The sequence below is a fragment of the Carcharhinus amblyrhynchos genome, chromosome 12, assembly GCF_965287045.1.
Source record: "Carcharhinus amblyrhynchos chromosome 12, sCarAmb.v2.hapA, whole genome shotgun sequence".
In the NCBI taxonomy this organism is placed as follows: domain Eukaryota; kingdom Metazoa; phylum Chordata; class Chondrichthyes; order Carcharhiniformes; family Carcharhinidae; genus Carcharhinus; species Carcharhinus amblyrhynchos.
The window spans coordinates 41,248,724-41,269,111 of record NC_137335.1 but is presented as its reverse complement, the minus strand read 5'-3'; the positions used below and the strand labels follow the sequence as shown (position 1 = coordinate 41,269,111).

Sequence of the window (20,388 nt, the reverse complement as noted above, 5' to 3'; positions counted from 1 at the left end):
CAGACATTTTTGCACAAGGTGTATAAGTCGGCGAATGCATTTTCAAATGTTATATCCTACCAGCTGCACCATTAGCTTCAGTCATTGTTCAATTCACCATACATCCATCACTCAATTACCAAAACCTCCGATAAATCAGGACTCATACATAGCATTCATATATCTTGACTTACCTTCTAAACTTAACACTGATGCAAGCAGCCTCACACTTGTATCTCACACACTGCATGACAGCCACATCAACCCAACAGATTGCGGGGCACACTATGAGACACATCTTTCTCAGTGGAGAAGGCGTTGCACAACAACAGGCTGCAGGATCTACCTGGAGGTGGGCAGGCATGTCTCCACATTGTCACAAATAATATTCTGTGACTGTAAAAAAGGTACACTTTTCATCTTCATCCTTCTCCACCTGTTCACTGTTGTGTAGCTGGGTGGGACTGCTGTCACCTGGTTTCCTTCTTAACTATCATCAGGCTTCCCTTCCATTTCCCACAGTGTTAGCTCTGGTGTCTCTCAAGGACAAACACTTACCCTCACCCCCATTCCTTATGTTTATGCTGCCCCCGGTGACATTATCAAAAATCACAGTGTTAGTTTTTGCATGCTCCGAGACCACACCTAGTTAGTTCTATTTCACCACCATCTCTCTTGACTCCTCCATGGTTGCTAATTATTCACTGCTTATCTTACGTTCAATACTGGATGAGTAGGAATTTCCTTAAATTACATATGGGGAAGACCAAAGGCATTGGGCTATATTTAATGGTCCTGTCCACTTGCCACTGGCAGTCCAGCTGTGGCCATTTCCAGGAGCTTTAATGGGATTAAGTCCCATTTAGACACTCACTTGCCAGGATCCCAAGCTATTTGGAAGCAAGAATTCCACCTCCAAGAGCTGCCAGTTGATCAGATGACCAGTAGCTCTTCAGTGCCAGGAGTTCCCCAGTGAGGTCAGGGAGGTGCCATATTTTGTTTTATAATGCTCCTACAAAGTACTTAGGGACATTTTATTATGCTAGAGGTGCTATATACATTGCAGATCTTTTGCTGTTGCTGCAGCTCTCTCTTCCCATGAAAGAGACAGTGCAGGCCATTATGGGATAGGCTGTTGTGGAGGTCGTGGCCTTGAGCTGTGCTGAAGCCACTGAAGATGAGTGTCCACTTAGTAAATCTTCTTCCTTGTTCTCACTTTTCCCTTTCCTCACAATCTGTCCTGACTGAGAAGCTGCAGATGATGTAAATATTCATTTCTTCCTTTTCCCTCTCCCCTCACCACAACCCTATTCTGGTCTCTTTTTCCAAAAACTGCAACTTGTCTGAGCAATGGAGGAAGAGCAAGATGACAGTGAAGATGAAGACATGTTGTCACTCGATTTCACAGTCGTAGCCACCAACTCAGATACTGAGGCTGCACAAAACTTGGGGGATAACATAAAAATGATATATGCATGTGGTGAGACATGGGTTGCACGGTGGCACAGTGATTAACCCTGCTGCCTCACAGCACCAGGAACCAGGGTGCAATTCTGGCCTCAGGTCACTGTCTGTGCGGTGTTTGCATGTTTTCCCCGTATCTGACAGTGTTTCCTCTGGGTGCCCCAGTTTCCTCCCACACTCCAAAGATGTGCAGGTTAGGTGGATTGCCCATGCTGAATTGTCCCTTAGTGCCCCAGGTTAAATGGATTAGCCATGGTAAATGTGTGGAATTACAGGGGCAGGGCAGGGGAAGCAGGGTGGAAAAGATACTCCTTCTGCACTGTAGGGATTCTATGAAACTTCTAACAAAGAGTCATATACGAAATGGTGATTTTTTTTCACAGATTCTGACTAGTATATTTTATATCTCTAATTCTTTAAGTCTTTTTTCACATATTAAAGAATAGGATTTTAATATGTAAAATGAAGGGTAGATACTTTGCGCGATCAAAAAATGAATTTGGCTTTTGCTACATTGCCCCTTAGTGTCAGCAGAACTAGCTAGGGTAAATGCATGGGGTTGTGGGGATAGGGCCTGGGTGGGATTGTGGTTGGTGCAGACTCGATAGGCCAAATGGCCTCCTTCTGCACTGTGCAATTCTATGAATCTACGATTCTATGAAACATCTTGGCCTGCTTGATCCCATGTACCCACTTACAAGATGAGTATAACCCTAAACATGCAATTCCAAAAAGAAAAATTAAAGCCTGCATCTAATGTGAGCACAGCCATAAAAATGCATATGTTCACTGAAAAATATACAGTTGACATATCTTGAAATATAGGCTAAACATGAATTTTGACACCAAACAAATACAATAAGTAAATGTATGACTGTAGACTACTTCTCACAACAGTTATCGCACCAGTGTAACCAATTCATTAAGCTATCACCCTTTTTCTTGTTACAATTCCAAAGGAAATACAGAAGCAGAACGACTGATGTCTATGTGCATAAATCATTGAAGGTGTTAGGACAGGTTGAGAAAGTAGCTAATTATACTGAATCCTGGATTTTGCAAATCAGGACAGAATACATAAGCAAGAAAGTTATGCACCTTCATAAAAACTGGTTCAGCTTCAATAGCAAGGTTGTGATGGTTTAGAGAGGATAAAGAAAAGATGTACAAAAGTGCTTTAGAGGATGAGATTCTTAATAAAGATGGAGCTGTTCTCTTTGGAGAAAAGAGATAGTAGAGAGGAAATCAGAAACATGTTCAAAATCAGGGGAGATCTGGATAGCTTAAATAGGGAGAAACTGTTCCTATCAGCAGGCAGTTGAGAACCCTGAGGTGATTAACAAAAGAACCAAAGAAAAATACAAACTCTACACTGTGTTTTACATGCTCAGATCATCACAGCCAAGGAGTTGATGCTCAGACAGCAAATACAGTTTGGAATATTGATGGAGCTTTAGAATCTGGGAACTCTGAGCTTCAAAGGCCTTGAAATACATGTTTATGACAAAAAACTGTATGCAGGGAGTTGTAAAGTCTGTGGGTGGGATTGTTCTGCCTCAGTGTGCTAATCGCACTGCCTCTGTGTCACAAGTCATGCAACCCATATGGTTGAGAAAGGATTCCCCTCTGGTTCTGATAGTTGTCATCAATAAGTCAAATTCCTCTGCATGTATTACTCTTGGAAACAAGTAGTTGGGATGCCACGTTGGCGCAGCAGTCAGCACTGCTGCCTCAGTGCCACGAACCAGGGTTCAATTCCTGGCTTGGGTCACTGCCTGTGCAGAGTCTGTACATTCTCCCTGTGTCTGCATGGGTATCCTCTGCTTTTCTCCCAGTCTGAAAGACATGCTGGTTAGGTGCACCGGCCATGCTAAATTCTCACTCTGTGCTGGAGTGTGGCGACTAAGGGATTTTCACAGTAACTTCATTGCAGCGTTAATGTAAGCCTACTTATGACACCAATAAATGAACTTTAAAAACTTTAGTTTCAACATTGCAGGCATTACAATCAATACCCATCTTACAAATTGGAAATCCAGTCAGACAATTCATGGAGTGGATTCCACTGAAATCAGTGGAAAGAAAAATAAGAGATAAGATCATAAGAAATAGTAGACTATTTGGTTCATCAAGCCTGCTCCACCATTTACCAAGATCATGGCTGATCCAATTGTAACTTTAACTCCATTTCCTACTAGTCACTTCCACCTTACCCCCATACTGCAAAACCTTTGATTTGAACATATTAAATGACACAGCCTCCACTGTTTTCTGTGAAAGAGAATTCCAAACCTAATGAACCTAGGAGAAGAAATTCCTTCTTTCTCAATCTTAAATGGGAACCCCCATTTTTAAACTGTGTCCTCTACTTCTAATTACCTCCTCACTGCACCTACTCTTGGATAAAGGCCAGTGAGACATTCACCTAACCCTCAGATGCCAATGTGACTGCTCACCAGCACCTTCTCAAGGGCAACAGATGTTGGAATAAAAACAGTGCTGGAAAAACTCAGATCCGGCAGCACCTGTGGCGAGACAAATAAAATTAACATTCTGAATCCAATATGGCTCTTCTTTGGAATAAATGCTGACCATGAAAGAATAAAGCACTCTAACAAAGCTCTGCAAGGCTACATTGGGGAATTAGGTTTTAGTTTCTACATTAGAGAAAGATTATTTAATATATGATCATATAAGGATATTCTATCACTATAGATAGGTAATTAAAGGCTGTGTTTAATAAACTGAATCATCCTCAACTGTTAGGTGCTTGATTCCATGCAGTAGCGCCTTGAAGCTTACTGGAATTCAAGGGGAAAGAGGCCAGTCTGAAAGATGTCTCCGTGCAGGGCCTCAAAGTTGGTTCCTGGAAACAGGCTGCTAAAATGGAAACAGCAGCCAAGGCTAAGGGTGAGAGGACAAAGAGCTGACTGAGGTGATTTGTGCTCATGTCTCAGCTGCTCAAGGATGCCCAGCTGTCCAGCAGGAGCCAAGCTTACTCCCAGACACACAAGATCCATAGAAGGCCCAGTTCAGCAGCAAGGCTGGAAGCCAATTTAACCCAGATACCAGGCTCAGAGGTTGGTTCAGGCAACAGCTGCTGCAGGCCAGCTCCCAACCCATAAAATGTTTTTGAGCAGTGATAGCTGGTGCAGCCCAGGGTCTAGGCCACATCCTGTACCCATTTCTCTACCTCCGGACCATAGAGGAACCACTCAAACAGAGCTAACCAGACTTCTGGCCACTGCCGCCATTACAATTGGATATGGAGCAGCAGAACAGATAGCAAATCAGTAGACTTTATTATCCGGTGCTCAAGAAGTGCCTGTAGCAGTACACTTGTGTCATGTAGGGACAGGCATATTTCTTCATCTCCTCAGACATGTCAGAAGGGTGCATGGAGATGCTGAGTTCCCAAGTGATGTTAAACGATATGCAGAAGGATATATCTGGCCAAAGTGGAAGTTAGTTTTTAAAATTCAGTCAGGCACTTCTTGCAATCCCATTATGATTGCAGGAAGTAGGCATAAATTGGATTATACCAACTCTCAATTATCCTGGTCTCTTGTCCATGTGCTTCATCGTCCTGACATTCCTGTTTTGCCCATCCGCCACATCAGATGAGGAATAATGCTCATCTATATTCTTCTGATGCTAGGCCTCCCCTGCTCTGAAGTTGTAGGTTTTATTCTTCACTGGGAGATGGATATCACTGGCAAAGTCAACGTTTCTTGTCCATCCTCAATTGTCTTTGAAACTAGTGGCTTGCTGGACCATTTCAGGGGGTAGTTAAGAGTCAACCACATAGTCACATGTCTGTTGTCATATGTAAGCTAGATCAGGGAAGGATTATAGATTTTGTAGATAAAGGACATTGTATTGAAAATCCAGCTTGTTCATCAATCAGTATTAGTGGGCCATGGTCACCATTTCTGAGATTAGTTTTATATTCAAGATTTCTTAATCAATTTGTATTCAACCAGCTGCCGAGGTGGGATTTGAACCCACATCCCAGAGTACGAAGTTGAGCTTTGGGATTACTAGGGGCGGACAACAAATTCAGTGCTCTAATCAACCCTAAGGTTCAGTAGAGCAGAGCAGATAACTATGATGAGACCCTCGCTGGGGCACAGTGCAGCATTCTTTCTGACAAACCAAAGCAATGGAATCTCATTTCAAGGAGATCAGACACCTCACAGATAGTCACATGGGTTGACCCAAAGCAGCTTTTGTACCTTTCCTTGGCTATAGAAGGAGAGTTTCTCACCACTGTTAGTAGCCATGTCATCAGAGGACAACCAGTGAACCAGAGGGTCCACTCCTGAATGCATGCCACGGCGGGGACAGCACTGTAATAGGGACTATCAAATTATGTATGCATAAATTGGGCACACACCTGCAAGACGTGTTTTCAGTGGTTGCAGATCAGTTGAAGGTTGATGCAATGGATCCACTTCCTGTTTATAATGCCCACTGGCTGAGGGATCCTCAAATGTCCACAGGATGGAATCAATGATATTTTGTATCTGGGTGAATGCTGCGATGGCTCCAAAACCAGCAGATGACAGGGTTTGGTCCAATGTACAGTCACTGGTCCTGTCACCTCCTTGATGCAGCAATAAGCTTCTGCCTGCAAGACCATACAGTTCCAGAAAAACCCTGGAAATATCCAGATGCATAAAAATATATTCAACAGTTAACTTTAGGACCACACTGTCACTGAGGTTTATGGGCCATAAGTCAATGATGGCCTCCCATGACAGCCAGCCTCCAGTAACAGTCACTCCCAATATTTTAGGTGTCTCTGTACACTTGACATCAACAGCATATCCATGAGGTTAATTACCTTGTGAAAGAATTCAATTGTCTCCAACCATGTTGTAGCCCTATTGCCACCTGATCTACACCAGACATGAAAATCAACTTTGGAAAGCTGTGATACAATAACAATTTCAACAGTGTTCCAAATGTACATACAATTAACAAAATGATAGATCAAATGCAATAGAGCACAGTGAGACAAGGAAAGAAAAAGGTTATTTTGTGCCCTGATTCTCAGTTTTTAAAACAAATAAAAATTTATTTATTAGTCACAAGGCTTACATGAAATTATTGTGAAATTCCCCTAGTCGCCACACACTGGCGCCCGTTCGAGTCAATGCACCCAATCAGTGCATTTTTCAGACTGTGGGAGGAAACCAGAGCACCCAAAGGAAACCTACATAGACATGGAGAGAATGTGCAAACTCCATACAGATAGTGACACAAGCCTGGATTTGAACCTGGGTCCCTGGCCCCGTGAGGCAGCAGTGCTAGCAACTCTGCCGCCATGCCACCCAGTAAATAAAAGTAACATATGTAGATATAAAACAATTACTGTGTATAACCTAAAGATACGGCTATAGTTTTGAAAGATAATGATCAGATTAAACAAGGATACATTAATCTACACTTCATCTCCTATAAAATGGAATAATTTAAAGACTATAAAAATTAATAAAGGAGGAACAGGTAAAAATTCTAACCTTGATTCTCATTTTAAACTTAAACCATTTTATACTGAATTCTATATTCACATTACTGGTACAGACGCGCAAAAACCAGAAATCTCGAGTCCATGTCTGTGCCAATTTCAGATCTTATTGGGTTTTCAGGTTAGGCAACAATGCCAGTTACCTCTGCATTTTTGACTTCCCATCTGACAAAAAGCAAAACTTTTCATGAACGAACTGCAAGATAAATCAGTTTCTACTTTTCGTAACAGAAAGCACATTACTGATATGCGCTTTGCCATTTTAATACTTTGATAAAATGAAATTCACGTATGCCTAGCAAAGTCAGAAGGCTGCCAGCTAGCACAGGACTCCAATTTACAATAATCAAACACAGTCAAGCATTCAACGAGCTGTTATTCTGATCTAGTGCTCTAAAAACATTAGTTAGTATCTTGGTTTGTTAAAGTTGAGTCAGTAGAAGTGATGCACAAATTACTCATGATCTAACTGAATGACAGAAAAGGCTTACTCCTGATGCTCGATTCTTAATTATGGCACTTAATGCAAATATCGCAAAATGCTTGCTCGTCTCTCTTAAAAGGGATCATGTACACAACACCAAGTGCGAGATTGAAACTAACTGCTGTACTTCCAAGAATACTGCATTTACACATTAAAATAGCAAGATGCGTCACTTAGAAAACAAAGATCAAATTAGTTCAGATAGCTAGAAATGCTTTTTAAAATAATTTTGCATAGTTCACTAACAACAGAAGTTTTGCTTTAATGTCTTTTGTAAACTTTCATAATTCAATTTTATATTTGGATGACCACAGACTGTGACCAACTAAATCTAACAAATCAGACTTGCTTCCTTATGCCTCAGGAATCTTTTAACATGACAGGCATGTCTTGCACATCAGCAAGCAGCCTGTGAGTACAAAATAACTCAAATCTTGTGGGGAAAGTAGTTAGTCAGGATGTAACTATATCATCTGTTAATGTGCTAACATGAAAAACAGTGAGTCTCAGGCATTCTAGGCTGACTTACCAAGCAGATCTGTTAATGCAAATGAGGAAAATCCATTCGGGGTGACATTCGATTGCCAGCTGTTTCTGCAACCAGTTACAAATATTGACAACTGCCACATGTATTACGGGCTCTGTCCAGCTTTACAGCTGGTTGAAGTTACCCTTTAAATCACATTTACTTTTTGGTAAAATATCATGTGATTGAAATACACCATACACATCACATATAATCAAATAACCTACCTGAGAGGGGGGTACGGCCCAGAACAAGAACATCTGGAAGAGGCATCATAATTAGCTGTTGTAGTGTCTCCTGTAAGTTTTAACAAAAGTTTTGATCCACATAATACATTTAATAAGTTAAAAAAAAGCAAGCAAGATGGTTTCTAGAACAGTTTCAGATCTAGTACTATGCAATGAGAAATAACTCTGTGTAAAAGAACATTTTGGGGAAAGTGGTCATAACTTGACAGAATCTCAGGAAACTCCTATGTCATTCTCATAAAAGACCTAGTTTTGTGTCATCCGCAAACTTGGAAAAATTACATTTAGTTCCGAATACAAATCAGTTATATGGATGGTGAACAAGGCAGATGGAATGAAGTGGGAATAAGAAGTTATCCATATTGACAGAAGAAAAGAGGTACAGTATATTTCTTAAATGGTGAGAGTTTAGAAGTGAAGAAGGTGGGAGGGCTGGTGCGCGCACATGTCCGTGTCAGTAGTGGTAGGTTTAAACTCAAAGTTGTTTAATTAAATTAGACTTATAGGATGCAAAAGAACAAATATCATGTTTACTCTTCAAATTGATCTTTATTGAGCCTCTGATGTAAGTAAATAACTTGGCATTGGTAAAAGGATCTGGTGTAATCCATATCATTCAGTTCCCACCCTTTAAGGCAGGTAGCCACTTTGACAAGATACCGGGGCGGGGGGGGGGGGGGGGGGCGGGCAGCAGATCTGATAGGACTATATTTTTAACTCCATAAATGTAACAGACTAATGGTAGAAAATAAAAGATCATATACAAGCATACGAATGCATGTTTAATAGGCAAAATTTATCACAGAGCAATTCAATAAAGTTCATTGCTGGAATGACTTGTGACATTAACCAAACATCAATTAATCAGTAATTCTTTTTAAAAAAAAACAGACAAAGCAGCATTCGTGAAGATGTGAACTATTCAGGATTCCAATTTTGCACAAGTGAAGAAATTGTATTTAACTTCTATGGTTTAATTTTACTGACATTCTACAGGAAACTAAATGCATCAAAATAACATACAGCCCTCTCATTTACCAGGCTGCTTTTTGTTTTCCAGCAATTTTCCCTCAAAAGAAAATTACATACCCATCATCATCATTCAACAAACTTCTTCCACCCCATAATCTCCACTATCTGATGCCACTAATCTCACGATTTTCTCTACGTCCTTTCCTCCACAAGCAGTTTCAATCTAATGGAAACACCATTGTTCATTTAACATCAGGTTGCCAGCATCATTAGACAAGAAAATGGTTAAGCCTATAATAGAGGCAGCTAAAATGCCACCTACTGAGGTCTTAAAACAGCTGCAGGAGAAGCCAAATATCAGAGGTATAATGAAGCAGAAGTCTTAGTATTAAAGATGCTTCAGTGCTTTATAAGCTACCATTATCATGGTCTCGTTTCCAATATCAGCAGTCCAAGCTTCCTTTTTTTCCCCTCTTGTAATGCTGTGTACTTGTTCAGCTTTAAAGGAAAAAAAATCACATGCCATGGGTGTTTCATGAGCAAGGACAGCAGCCTTCAATTAGTGTCTTGTCTCAGCAAGTGCTTTTATTCATCTGCTCTTGAGATGTCTGTTTCCAGAGGCAGCCCCATGATATAGTCACATGTCCACAGAAAGCTAGATGCGTCAGTCTGGTTCCAAACATCCCAATTTCATATTGGAAAAGGGTGATGGGTTTTTTTTCCAGTGAACAAAAGATATTTGCATACACGATCCTGAGAGACTGAGTGTTACACAATGTTATCCGCTATACACCCACTATTCACATGCAAAATTGTTTGTTCAACTAATCAGCTACTGCACATACATTACACACTCCTGGCGGAATTTTCTGGTTGTGCCTGCCCAGAGGCCAAAAATTCCTGCCCGAAGTCAACAGACCTTTAAACAGTCCACTAAATTTTCTGCCCTACTTGCAATGACTCCCATGGTGGGTGGGACTGGAAAATTTATCCCATAGGGCACAATTTTCCCAAAATAATCCTAAGTGTCAAACTTGCCCAAAAAGCTGAGTCTCGGTTATTTAAGGCACTCTATAAATATAGAGGATATGGATGTTAATGGTGGTAGACCTCAACCAGCTGGAGAGGCCGGCAGCAGAGAGCCATTGGTCATTCACCCATCTTCCAGTACACTGACATTCTCTCCCCACTCCCCCAAAATTAGAGATCTTCTTTCTTGCAATTGCATTAGGTTGTCAGACAAATTTGTCCCCTCACTATGAGCATCATATCCTCATATAACTTCAATCTCACTTTGGGGACTTAATTTTTGGATCTCCATGTTGAATCACTTCACACAGATCAGCAAAGATCATTATGTTGCATGGTGCCCCTGTGTCTATTTGGCATTTTTTGATACCACAATGGTTGCAAAGAGAGACTAACAGTCACAAAGCATTTGTTGCCTTTCAACTTGACCAAACCAACTTGTCAATCCTGTACAATTCTTTAGCAGACTCACCTAGTGATATCTCACAAGTGGCCATCTGTATAGGCTTTTGATTCTTAAAACACTGCTGGACAATTCTTTTTTTCCTGTGCATGCAGTCCGCCAGGGTAACTGCATCTTGCCCTTTATTTGCGATTGCCAAGACAGTCACATGATTATGGAAAGCTAGATGTGTTGATTAGACTATTTGAGTTTTGAGATCTAACCGATGAGTTTGCTTCCTATCCCTTTAATAACTTCATCAGAATAAATTAGTGGAATCAGTTTGACATAATAAATCCGGAACTGAGTCAACTTATGGGGTAAATGCAAAATTATCATTGGCATAAATTTCAAACTAAAGATATTTTAGTTCCTGGGATTCAGTCAGCTCCCATTCTGAAATGAATTGAAACTTCATTCTACCAAACCTCTTTTCACCCCTGTCCCACTGACTTTTGCCCCTATATTTTGGGTACTTTTTACTTTTTATGATCTGTCCAGGCACCAGGTCATATTGTTGCAGATGACGACTGTGAGGAAACAACGCTGAGGACAATTACATACAAAACAAGCACAGGAAGATTGACTAAGCCAGTTAGGATAGTGTTCAGTTTAGGATCATTATTATTCAAAGGATATTATAGCCAAATGATGTACTACATTGTGGCAGAGTCTTAACTTTCCTCCTAAATGACCCAAGAAGTCAGTCAGCTGTATCAAACTGCTGCAAAAATGCTGAAGAGCAAGACCAATGCAGCTGTCATCAACTTAAGTTAGATAGTCAAAAGGCACACTGTAAATCCTTCTAACACTTGGGGGATTTGTGCCAAAATTGTCAGACCCGCAGACACATCAAGCAACAGCCTGTCACATTCACAGAACTATACCTTTCAGATAACGCTGCAGATTGCTCCTCACCATTCCTTGTTATCTTGCCCCACCAGTAAGAAAGACCCAACAAGAGACGAAGGCACAGAGGGAGTTCAATACTGACTCTGGACCCCATGAAGTCACAAGGCAACGAGTCAAACATGGGCAAGGACCTCCTGTCGGCTGCACCTTAGTTGGTTGCATTCTTGTCTGTTGTGGGTTCAAAGTCTAACTCCAGAACGTGAGCACAAAAATCAGGTAACACAGGGCATTACTAAGAGAGTGCCACACTGTCAAAGGTACTGTTATGCAAATGAGATGCAAACCAAGGCCCTGTCTGCTCAAATGAATGTAAAATACCTCACTGTACTATTCTGAATAAGAGCAAGGCCTAATACAGTGACCTGGCCAATGTTTATCCCTCAATTATCATATAAATACATTATCTAGCCAGTGTACGGACTTCTGTATACAAAGGGGCTACTACATTTCCTACATTATGAAAGTTTGACTACACTTCAAAAGTACTTAATTGCAGCATAGCACTTTGGAGCATTCCATGGTTCTAAAAGCACAAATGCAAGCCTTTTCCGTTCCCAACTACTGCCCTCCCTCAGATGAAATCAGTACTCCATGTTGAGTGTCACTTGGAAATAGTACTAAAAGTAGCGAGAGCACAAATTTACTCAGGAACTTTTAAAGCCACCATGACTTACGATGCTAACGGAGTCCAGAAGGATATATCTGTCAAAATGGGATGTAGCAGGTGGCAACAGAACTAACAAGTGGGAAAAACCTACCTGACCAAATCCTCAATCTACCTATTGTAGATGCATCCATCCAGTTGTGGAATCTACAGCATAGCCCTAAAGATGATAAAGGCCCAAATTCACAAACAGCATGCTCCATCATGCTGTGTGGCACTACAACTGTGCAAAATAGGATGGATTCAAACAGATCTAGCACCTTAAAACTGGGTACTGATCATCTTCAGGCAACAGACCAGGTTGGATGATCTGTCTCAGTTTCCTCCTGATGTCCTCCCTGTTTCAGGTGTCAGTTTTCTGCCAATTAGATTCACTCATGCAATATTAAATAGCTACGCAGTGGATTCAGCAATACAACATCTCATCTGTAGTGCTAAAGACTTTAGAACAAGTCACATTTCTAGCAAAGCTGTTGAACTACATGAATTAGTCCAGGCATATCCTGCTCATAAACCCTATGTGGCCTTGGTGTACTCACAGTCAGCAGTAAAGTGGTAGCAGACAAAATGAAGAAATGTAATCAGAGAGAGGTCATCAGGCACTTAGCCAAGTTCCGCACACATCTGTCAGATTTTGCACGAGGACAGCCTCAACCAGGATCTTGGGTTCATGTCATCCTATTTGTAACCTCCTCAACTTGCCTGCGCTTGCAAAATCTCACCAACTGTCCTGGCTGGAGACAATACACACCTCTCTAACTTGTGCTTAACTCTCTCTCCACTCACAATGTCTGTACCTTTAAGACTTGATTACCTGTAAAGACTCACATTCCAACCATTATTTTGTAAATTGAGTGTGTGTCTTCATATGCCCTGTTTGTGAACAACACCCACTCACCTGATGAAGGGGCTGTGTTGTGAAAGCTTGTGGCTTGTGCTACCAAATAAACCTGTTGGACTTTAACCTGTTGTGAGCCTTCTTACTGTGTTTACTCCAGTCCAATGCCAGCATCCCCATATCAAGGATATTGGGATACCCAGACTGGTAGCAAATGGAATTCAATACAAAAAAAGTGTGATGTGATGCATTTTGGGAGAAGTAATTGAGAAAACCTTTAAACTAAATTCCACAGTTCTAAAAAAATGTACATAGAGTTCACATGCACAGATCTTTGAAAGTGATAGAACGTAAGGAGAGAGTGGTAAGCAAAGTAGAGGATTGCGAGCTTCAAAAATAGAACTATTGAGTACAAAAGCAAGGAAGTTATGCTTTGCGTGCCTAAAGTCTGGGTAGGGCACATCTGGAGCTCTGCTTCCAATTCTCACCATCCCACTATAGGAAGGAGACAAGATCCTACTGAGTGTGTGCAGCAGATATTTATCAAAAAGGTCCCTTAAAGGAAGGAAGTTAACAAGAAAGTAAGTAAGGTTAGAGAAGCTGGGATTGTCCTTCTTGGATCAAAGGGGATTCAGAGAAGATTCAATACAATATTATGACAAGTTAAAAGAAGATGACAAGAAAAGCAGCTGCCGGTACAAGGACTAAATTAGGGTACACAGATTTAAAGGTACAAAATTTAAGAAGGACAGGAGGAAGAAATTTTATTTTGATGCAGCAAGTGGCAATGCCCTAGAATTTGCTGCCTACAAGAGTGATGAAAATGGAGATGATGAACGATTTTAAAAGCACATTGGATTCGCACTTGCAAGAAATAAATTTATAGGATTACATGGGTACAGCAGGGGAAAATGAGACTGATTGGATTGCGCTATAGAGAGTTCACATGGACTTGATGGGTCAAATAGCCTCTCTGTGTCACAATGACTCAATAATTCTATAAGGAGGAGTGGAGCTGATTAGGGACAAAAAAAAAAGGGCGGGAATTAAGCATAGTCGCAGAGGTTGGCTGGCATAATGACACAAGAACCCTGAATGGAAAGGAACATTCGTTCATTACATAATGCAAAGTAAAACCACTACTGTGGGGTACATAGGTTTAGCATGGGCCTGCTTTATAAAAGTTTCAGGCAATGAATTCCAGACAGGCAGGCCACTGCCTGTTACCAGTGGAACTCATACTCAACGAGCCCAACAGGGAGATCAGTGATTTATGGGCAACGTATGCTGGCCAGGCAGTGACGTTCATGTCCCAAGAATGAATGAGTAAAAAAAAAGTCCCCACTGACCTCATGGTGGGTTATCACAGCTGGTTTGCCAAGGAGGAAAGTGGTGCCAAAGTCATAGCGAAGTAGAAACGCTGTCTGAACTTGTCACCAGGACCAGATGGGAAATATCCAAAGATACTACAGGAAATTACGATAGAAATTGCAGAGGCAGTGGCCATAACCTTCCTTTCCTCTGTAGACATGATGTGGAGATGCCGGCGTTGGACAGGGGTAAACACAGTAGGAAGTCTCACCACCAGGTTAAAGTCCAACAGGTTTGTTTATTTGGTAGCAAACGCCACAAGCTTTCGGAACACTCCTCCTTCGTCAGGTGAGGGGAGAGTTCTGATTAGAAACAGGGCATATAAAGGCACACAGTGTTTACAGAATACTGATTAGAATGAAAGTCTTTGCAGCTAATCTGCTATTCAAGTCTTAAAAGGTGCAGACAATGTGAATGGAGATAGCATTAAGCATAGGTTAAAGGGATGTGTATTGTCTCCCGACAGGACAGTAAGTGAGATGTTGCGAGTTCAGGCAAGTCATGGGGGTTACCCATAGTGTGACACGAACCCAAGAACCTGGTTGAGGCCTTCCTCACGTGTGCAGAACTTGGCTATCAGTTTCTGCTCAGCAACTCTGCGCTGTTTGTCATGAAGGCCACCTTGGAGAACATTTACCCAAAGATCAGAGGCCGAATGCCTGTGACTGTTGAAGTGGTCGCCAACAGGAAGGGAACAGTCTTGCCAGGTGATTGTCGAGCGGCGTTCATTCATCCGTTGTCACAGGGTCTGCATGGTCTCCCCAATGTACCGTGCCTCAGGACATCCTTTCCTGCAGCGTATTAGGTAGACGTTTGCTGAGTTGCAAGAGTATGTGCCATGTGTCTGGTGGATGGTGTTCTCACGTGAGATGATGGCATCCATGTCAATGATCCAGCATGTCTTGCACAGGTTGCTATGGCAGGGTTGTGTGGTGTTGTGGTCTCTATTCTCCTGAAGGCTGGGTAGTTTGCTGCGGACAATGGTCTGTTTGAGGCTGTGCGGTTGTTTGAAAGCAAGAAATGGGGTTGTGGGGATGGCCCTGGCGAGATGTTCGTCTTCATCAATGACATGAGTCGGCTCTGGAGATGATGTTGTAGCTTCTCCACTCCGGGCAAGTACTGGATGACGAAGAGTACTCTGTCCATAAGAACATAAGAAATAGGAGCAGGGGTAGGCCATCTAGCCCTTTGAGCCTGCCCCGCCATTCAATAAGATCATGGCTGATCTGTCGTGCCTCAGTTCCACATTCCCACCCTCTCCCCATAACCCTTAATCCCCTCGCTTATCAAAAACCCATCAACCCGCGTCTTAAAAATATTTAGCGAGGCAGCCTCCACCACCTCAACGGGCAGAGAATTCCAGAGATTCACCACCCTTTGAGTGAAGAAGTTCCTCCTCCACTGTGTCCCTTGTTTGTCTTCTGAGGAGGTCGATGCGGTTTTTCACTATGGCGCATCAGAACTGTCGATCGATGAGTCAAGTGTCATATCCTGTTCTTATGAGGGCATCTTTCAGCTCTGGAAGTGTCTATTGCAATCCTCCTCATCTGAGCAGATCCTGTGTATACGGAGGGCCTGTCCATAGGGTATGGCTTCTTTAACGTGTTTAGGGTGAAAGCTGGAGAACTGGAGCACCGTGAGGTTATCTGTGGGCTTGCAGGAGAGTGAGGTGCTGGAGGTGGCTGTCCTTGACGGAGATGTGTGTCCAAGAATACAACCAATTCCGGAGAATAGTCCATGGTGAGTCTGATGGTGGGATGGAACTTGTTGATGTCATCATATAGTTGTTTCAGTGATTGTTTACCATGAGTCCAAAGGAAGGAAATATCATCAACGTATCTAGTGTTTAGTATCGGTTAAAGATCCTGTGCGGTGAAGAAGTCTTGTTCGAGCCTGTGCATAAAAATATTGGCATATCGAGGTGCGAATTTGGTCGCCATGGCTGGTCTGTGTGTCTGGATGAAGAACTGGTTGTTGAAAGTGAAGACATTGTGGTCCAGGATGAAGTGGATGAGTTGTAAAATTGCATCTGGAAACTGGCAGTTGTCGACGCTGAGTACTGAAGCAGTTGCAGCAATGCCATCATCGTGGAGGATGTTGGTGTAGAGCGCCGAGACATCCATTGTGACAAGGAGTGCCCCTGGTTCAATTGCTTCACGTGTGCTGAGTTTCTGAACTCAGAGCTGCAAGCCCACAGATAACCTCATGATGCTCCACTTTTCCAGCTTCCACCCTAAACACGTTAAAGAAGCCATCCTCTACGGACAAGCCCTCCGTATACACAGGATCTGCTCAGATGAGGGTCTGAGGAGGATCGCAACAGACAACTCCAGATGCTGAAATATGCCCTCATAAAAGCAGGATATGGCACTAGACTCATCGATCGACAGTTCCGATGCACCACAGCAAAAAACGGCACCGACCTCTTCCGAAGGCAAACACGGGACACAGTGGACAGAGTACCCTTCGTCGTCCAGTACTTGCCCGGAGCAGAGAAGCTACAACACCTTCTCCAGAGACTTCAACGTCATTGAAGACAAACATCTCGCCAGGGCCATCCCTGTGTGGAGTTTGCGCATTCTCCTCGTGTCTGCGTGGGTTTCCTGCGGATACTCTGGTTTCTTCCCACAGTCCAAAGATGTGTGGGTTAGGTTGATCGGCCATACTAAGAAATTGCCCCTTAGTATCCAGGGATGCGTCGGTTAGAGTATAATAATATGTAGGGATATGGGGATAGGGCCTGGGTGGGATTGTGTTCGGTGCAGACTTGATGGGCCGAAGGGCCTCTTTCTGCACTGTAGGGTTCTCTGATCTATGATCCCCACACCCCCATTTCTTGCCTTCAAACAACCGCACAGCCTCAAACAGACCACAGTCCACAGCAAACTACCCAGCCTTCAAGAGAACAGTGACCACAACAACACACAACCCTGCCACAGCAACCACTGCAAGACATGCCAGATCACTGACATGGATGCCACCATCTCACGTGAGAACATCATCCACCAGATACACGGCACATACTCTTGCAACTCGGTGAACCTAATGTGCAGGAAAGGATGTTCCGAAGTATGGGACACTGGGGAGACCATGCAGACCCTACGACAACGGATGAATGAACACCACTCAACAATCACCAAGCAAGACTGTTCCCTTCCTGTTGGTGAACATTTCAACAGTCACGAACATTCGGCCTCTGATCTTCGGGTACACGTTCTCCAAGATGGCCTTCATGTTTCTGATCAGAACTCTCCACTCACCTGACGAGGGAACAGTGTTCTGAAAGCTTGTGGCGTTTACTATCAAATAAACCTGTTGGACTTTAACCTGGTGTTATGAGATTTCTTACTGTTTTTATCCTCTGTAGATACAGGGGTGGCGCTTGAGAACTAGAGAATTGCAAATGTTCATGGTGCACGGAAAAACCCAAAAGCTACCAACTTAAGCACAGTGGTGGGAAAGCTTGTAGAAATAGTATCCAGGGCAAAAGTAATGGCCACACTAGATTAAAGAGAAAATATTGTTTAATTAAATTTGGTTTTTTTGGGCAAAGTTGATGAGTGATGTGACGAGTTAGTTTACACCATGCCATATAAAAAGGATTGCCAGCAAAGTTAAGGGACAATGGTAGCGTTGACATTAACGTGATTGAGTGAACTTTTTTTGAACTGGAGGCAGGTATAGAATAAGTTCCCAATGGGTCAGTATTAGGACCAGTCTTTTTCTTGATGTATTAATGGCCTAGACTTGGATTGAAGGGCACATTTCAAAACTTACAGATAGCACAAAAACTTGGAAGTATTGTGAACTAGGAGGAGGATAGTGAGAGACTTCAAAAAAGCATGGGGAGGCTGGTGGATTGGGTGGACATGTGGCAGGTGCAATTTAATGCGTAGTGTGAAAGTGATATATTTGGCTAGAGGAACAAGGAAAGGCAACATGAAAGGATACAATTCTAAAAAGGGTGGAGGAGCAGAGACACCTGGAGTATTTGTACAAACATCATTAACAAAGCAGATTAAGAAAGCAGCTACTGAGGCAAATGAGATCCGAGGCTTTACAAATGAAAGGCAAAGAATAAAAAAGAAAGCAGCTTTGATGAAACCTTTATAAAAACTGGTTTTGCCCCAAATGAAGTAGTGTGTCACACCTATGCAAAGATGTAACAATATTTCATTAAAAGAGGGTGCAGAGAAGATTAACAAATGGTTCCAGAGTGAGGGACTTCAGTTACTGCATCAGTCAGAGAAGCTAGTGATGTTGCCCTTGAGAAGCGACGAAGGTTGAGGGGGGATCTGGTGAAGTTATTCAGAATAATGAGGGATCTGGACAAAGCAGATTAAGCAGAAACTGGCTCTTAACCCTTTGGCCAACAGGATCAGAGGACACAGATTTAAGGTGGTTTGGCAAAGAACCACCTGGACCCAAAGTGCCTCAAGAAAAGTTTTTTTTAATGCAGTGACTCACACAGGTTGGAATCTGGAATGCACTGGCTGAGACAGCGGTGGAGGTGGATTCAATTATGGTATCCAAAAGGGAATTCATGATTATCTGAAGTGAATAAAACATTACAGGATTACATGAAGGGTGTGTGTGTGTGTGTGTGTGTGTGTGTGTGTGTGTGTGTGTGTGTGTGTGTGTGTGTGTGTGTGTGTGTGTGTGTGAGAGAGAGAGAGAGAGAGAGAGAGAGAGTCACTGAGTGTCTTGCACGCAGCAAGCTTGGACAGGACAAGTGAATTACCTACTTCTGTGCTGAAACCATTCTGTGATTCTACAAAATGTGAAATACTCATGCTTTCTATTCACACATTCCATGAGTGTTTCCAGCAATTTCTGTTTTTATTTCAGATTTCCAGCATCTGCAGTACTTTGCATCAGCGACAAAAAATTTTACACTTAGGGGGTTTTCGGCTGGAGCTGTCATCCTCAAACAGCACACACAATATGATTTTAAAAAAGGGAGCTGGGAATTCTATCACGATGGTCACAACATTGGGACAGCTATTGATATCTGACTGGGCCTAAGAAATTTCAAAGTTGACTACAACCAGTTTGGTAAAGGCAAGGATTATTTTAATTCAAAACTTGTAAGGTGTTTACTTAGGCTTAAAAAGGGAAAAAAATTAGTTCAGCGCAGCCAATGGGTAGCATGATGATCCTAAAATTTATACGAAGATCAAAACAGAATTAATTTCTACAATAGTAATTTGAACAAGAAAAAACTTAAAATATCTGTTTGTAAAGCTGCCAAATTTACTTCAACTGACAAGTGAAAGTCTGCATCAAAACAGAGCAAATAGACCACTTTGGAAGCAATATTGACTGGAAAAGAGGAACCACTACTGTGCTATCCAGTGGAAGGTCTATATTGCAGCACCTTACTGAATTCACTTTACTGTTGTTGCTTTTGAATGTTGTAACAAAAGATTTGCACAAAAATCTATCACCAGAATGATAGGGATGGGGTACCTTGATCTTGGGTTCGGACATAGCTCGGCATAACAGAGGGCCAAAGAGCTTGTACTGTGCTGTACTGCTCTACGTTCCTATGTTTAAAAATCCTCACACCAAAAAACTTTGAGACAAATATGACAAATGCGATATTTTTAATATTTTACCATATTGAAACTTTAGTCAAATGGTTATAAGCAAAATAGATCCCATTGGAACAGAAATTAGGGGTGAATAATGTGCCACTTTCAATACTACAAATTCTTATACAGTGTTGTATGCATGTCAGCAGTGAATGACTTATGTTAAGATGCTAATTTTTTTTAAATGCCAAAATAATCCTTCTGGCAGTTTATTTTAAGTGGAGTTGAAAGCTGAAACTTTAAGCAAAACTATTAACACATTTAGCATTATATAGTGATGGGTTATCCAAGGAACTAAAGGCAAAACCTTTACATTCTTGAAAAAAATTGCA

At 42.0% G+C, this 20,388-nt stretch overlaps 1 protein-coding gene across 15 annotated transcripts in view; it reads right to left on the bottom strand.

The window, feature by feature from the left end:
* The window catches only part of ccdc88ab (coiled-coil and HOOK domain protein 88ab), a 244,703-nt gene that overhangs the window by 190,729 nt on the left and 33,586 nt on the right, over positions 1-20,388 (bottom strand). For 14 of the 15 annotated variants that reach the window (XM_080200420.1, XM_080200417.1, XM_080200421.1 and 11 more), the window contains exon 4: positions 8,214-8,283. In XM_080200420.1, coding sequence (XP_080056546.1) covers positions 8,214-8,283 — 70 coding nt within the window. Of the gene's footprint in view, positions 1-8,213; positions 8,284-11,595; positions 11,729-20,388 lie in introns of those variants that run through there. The other variant, XM_080200415.1, reaches the window with a different exon arrangement.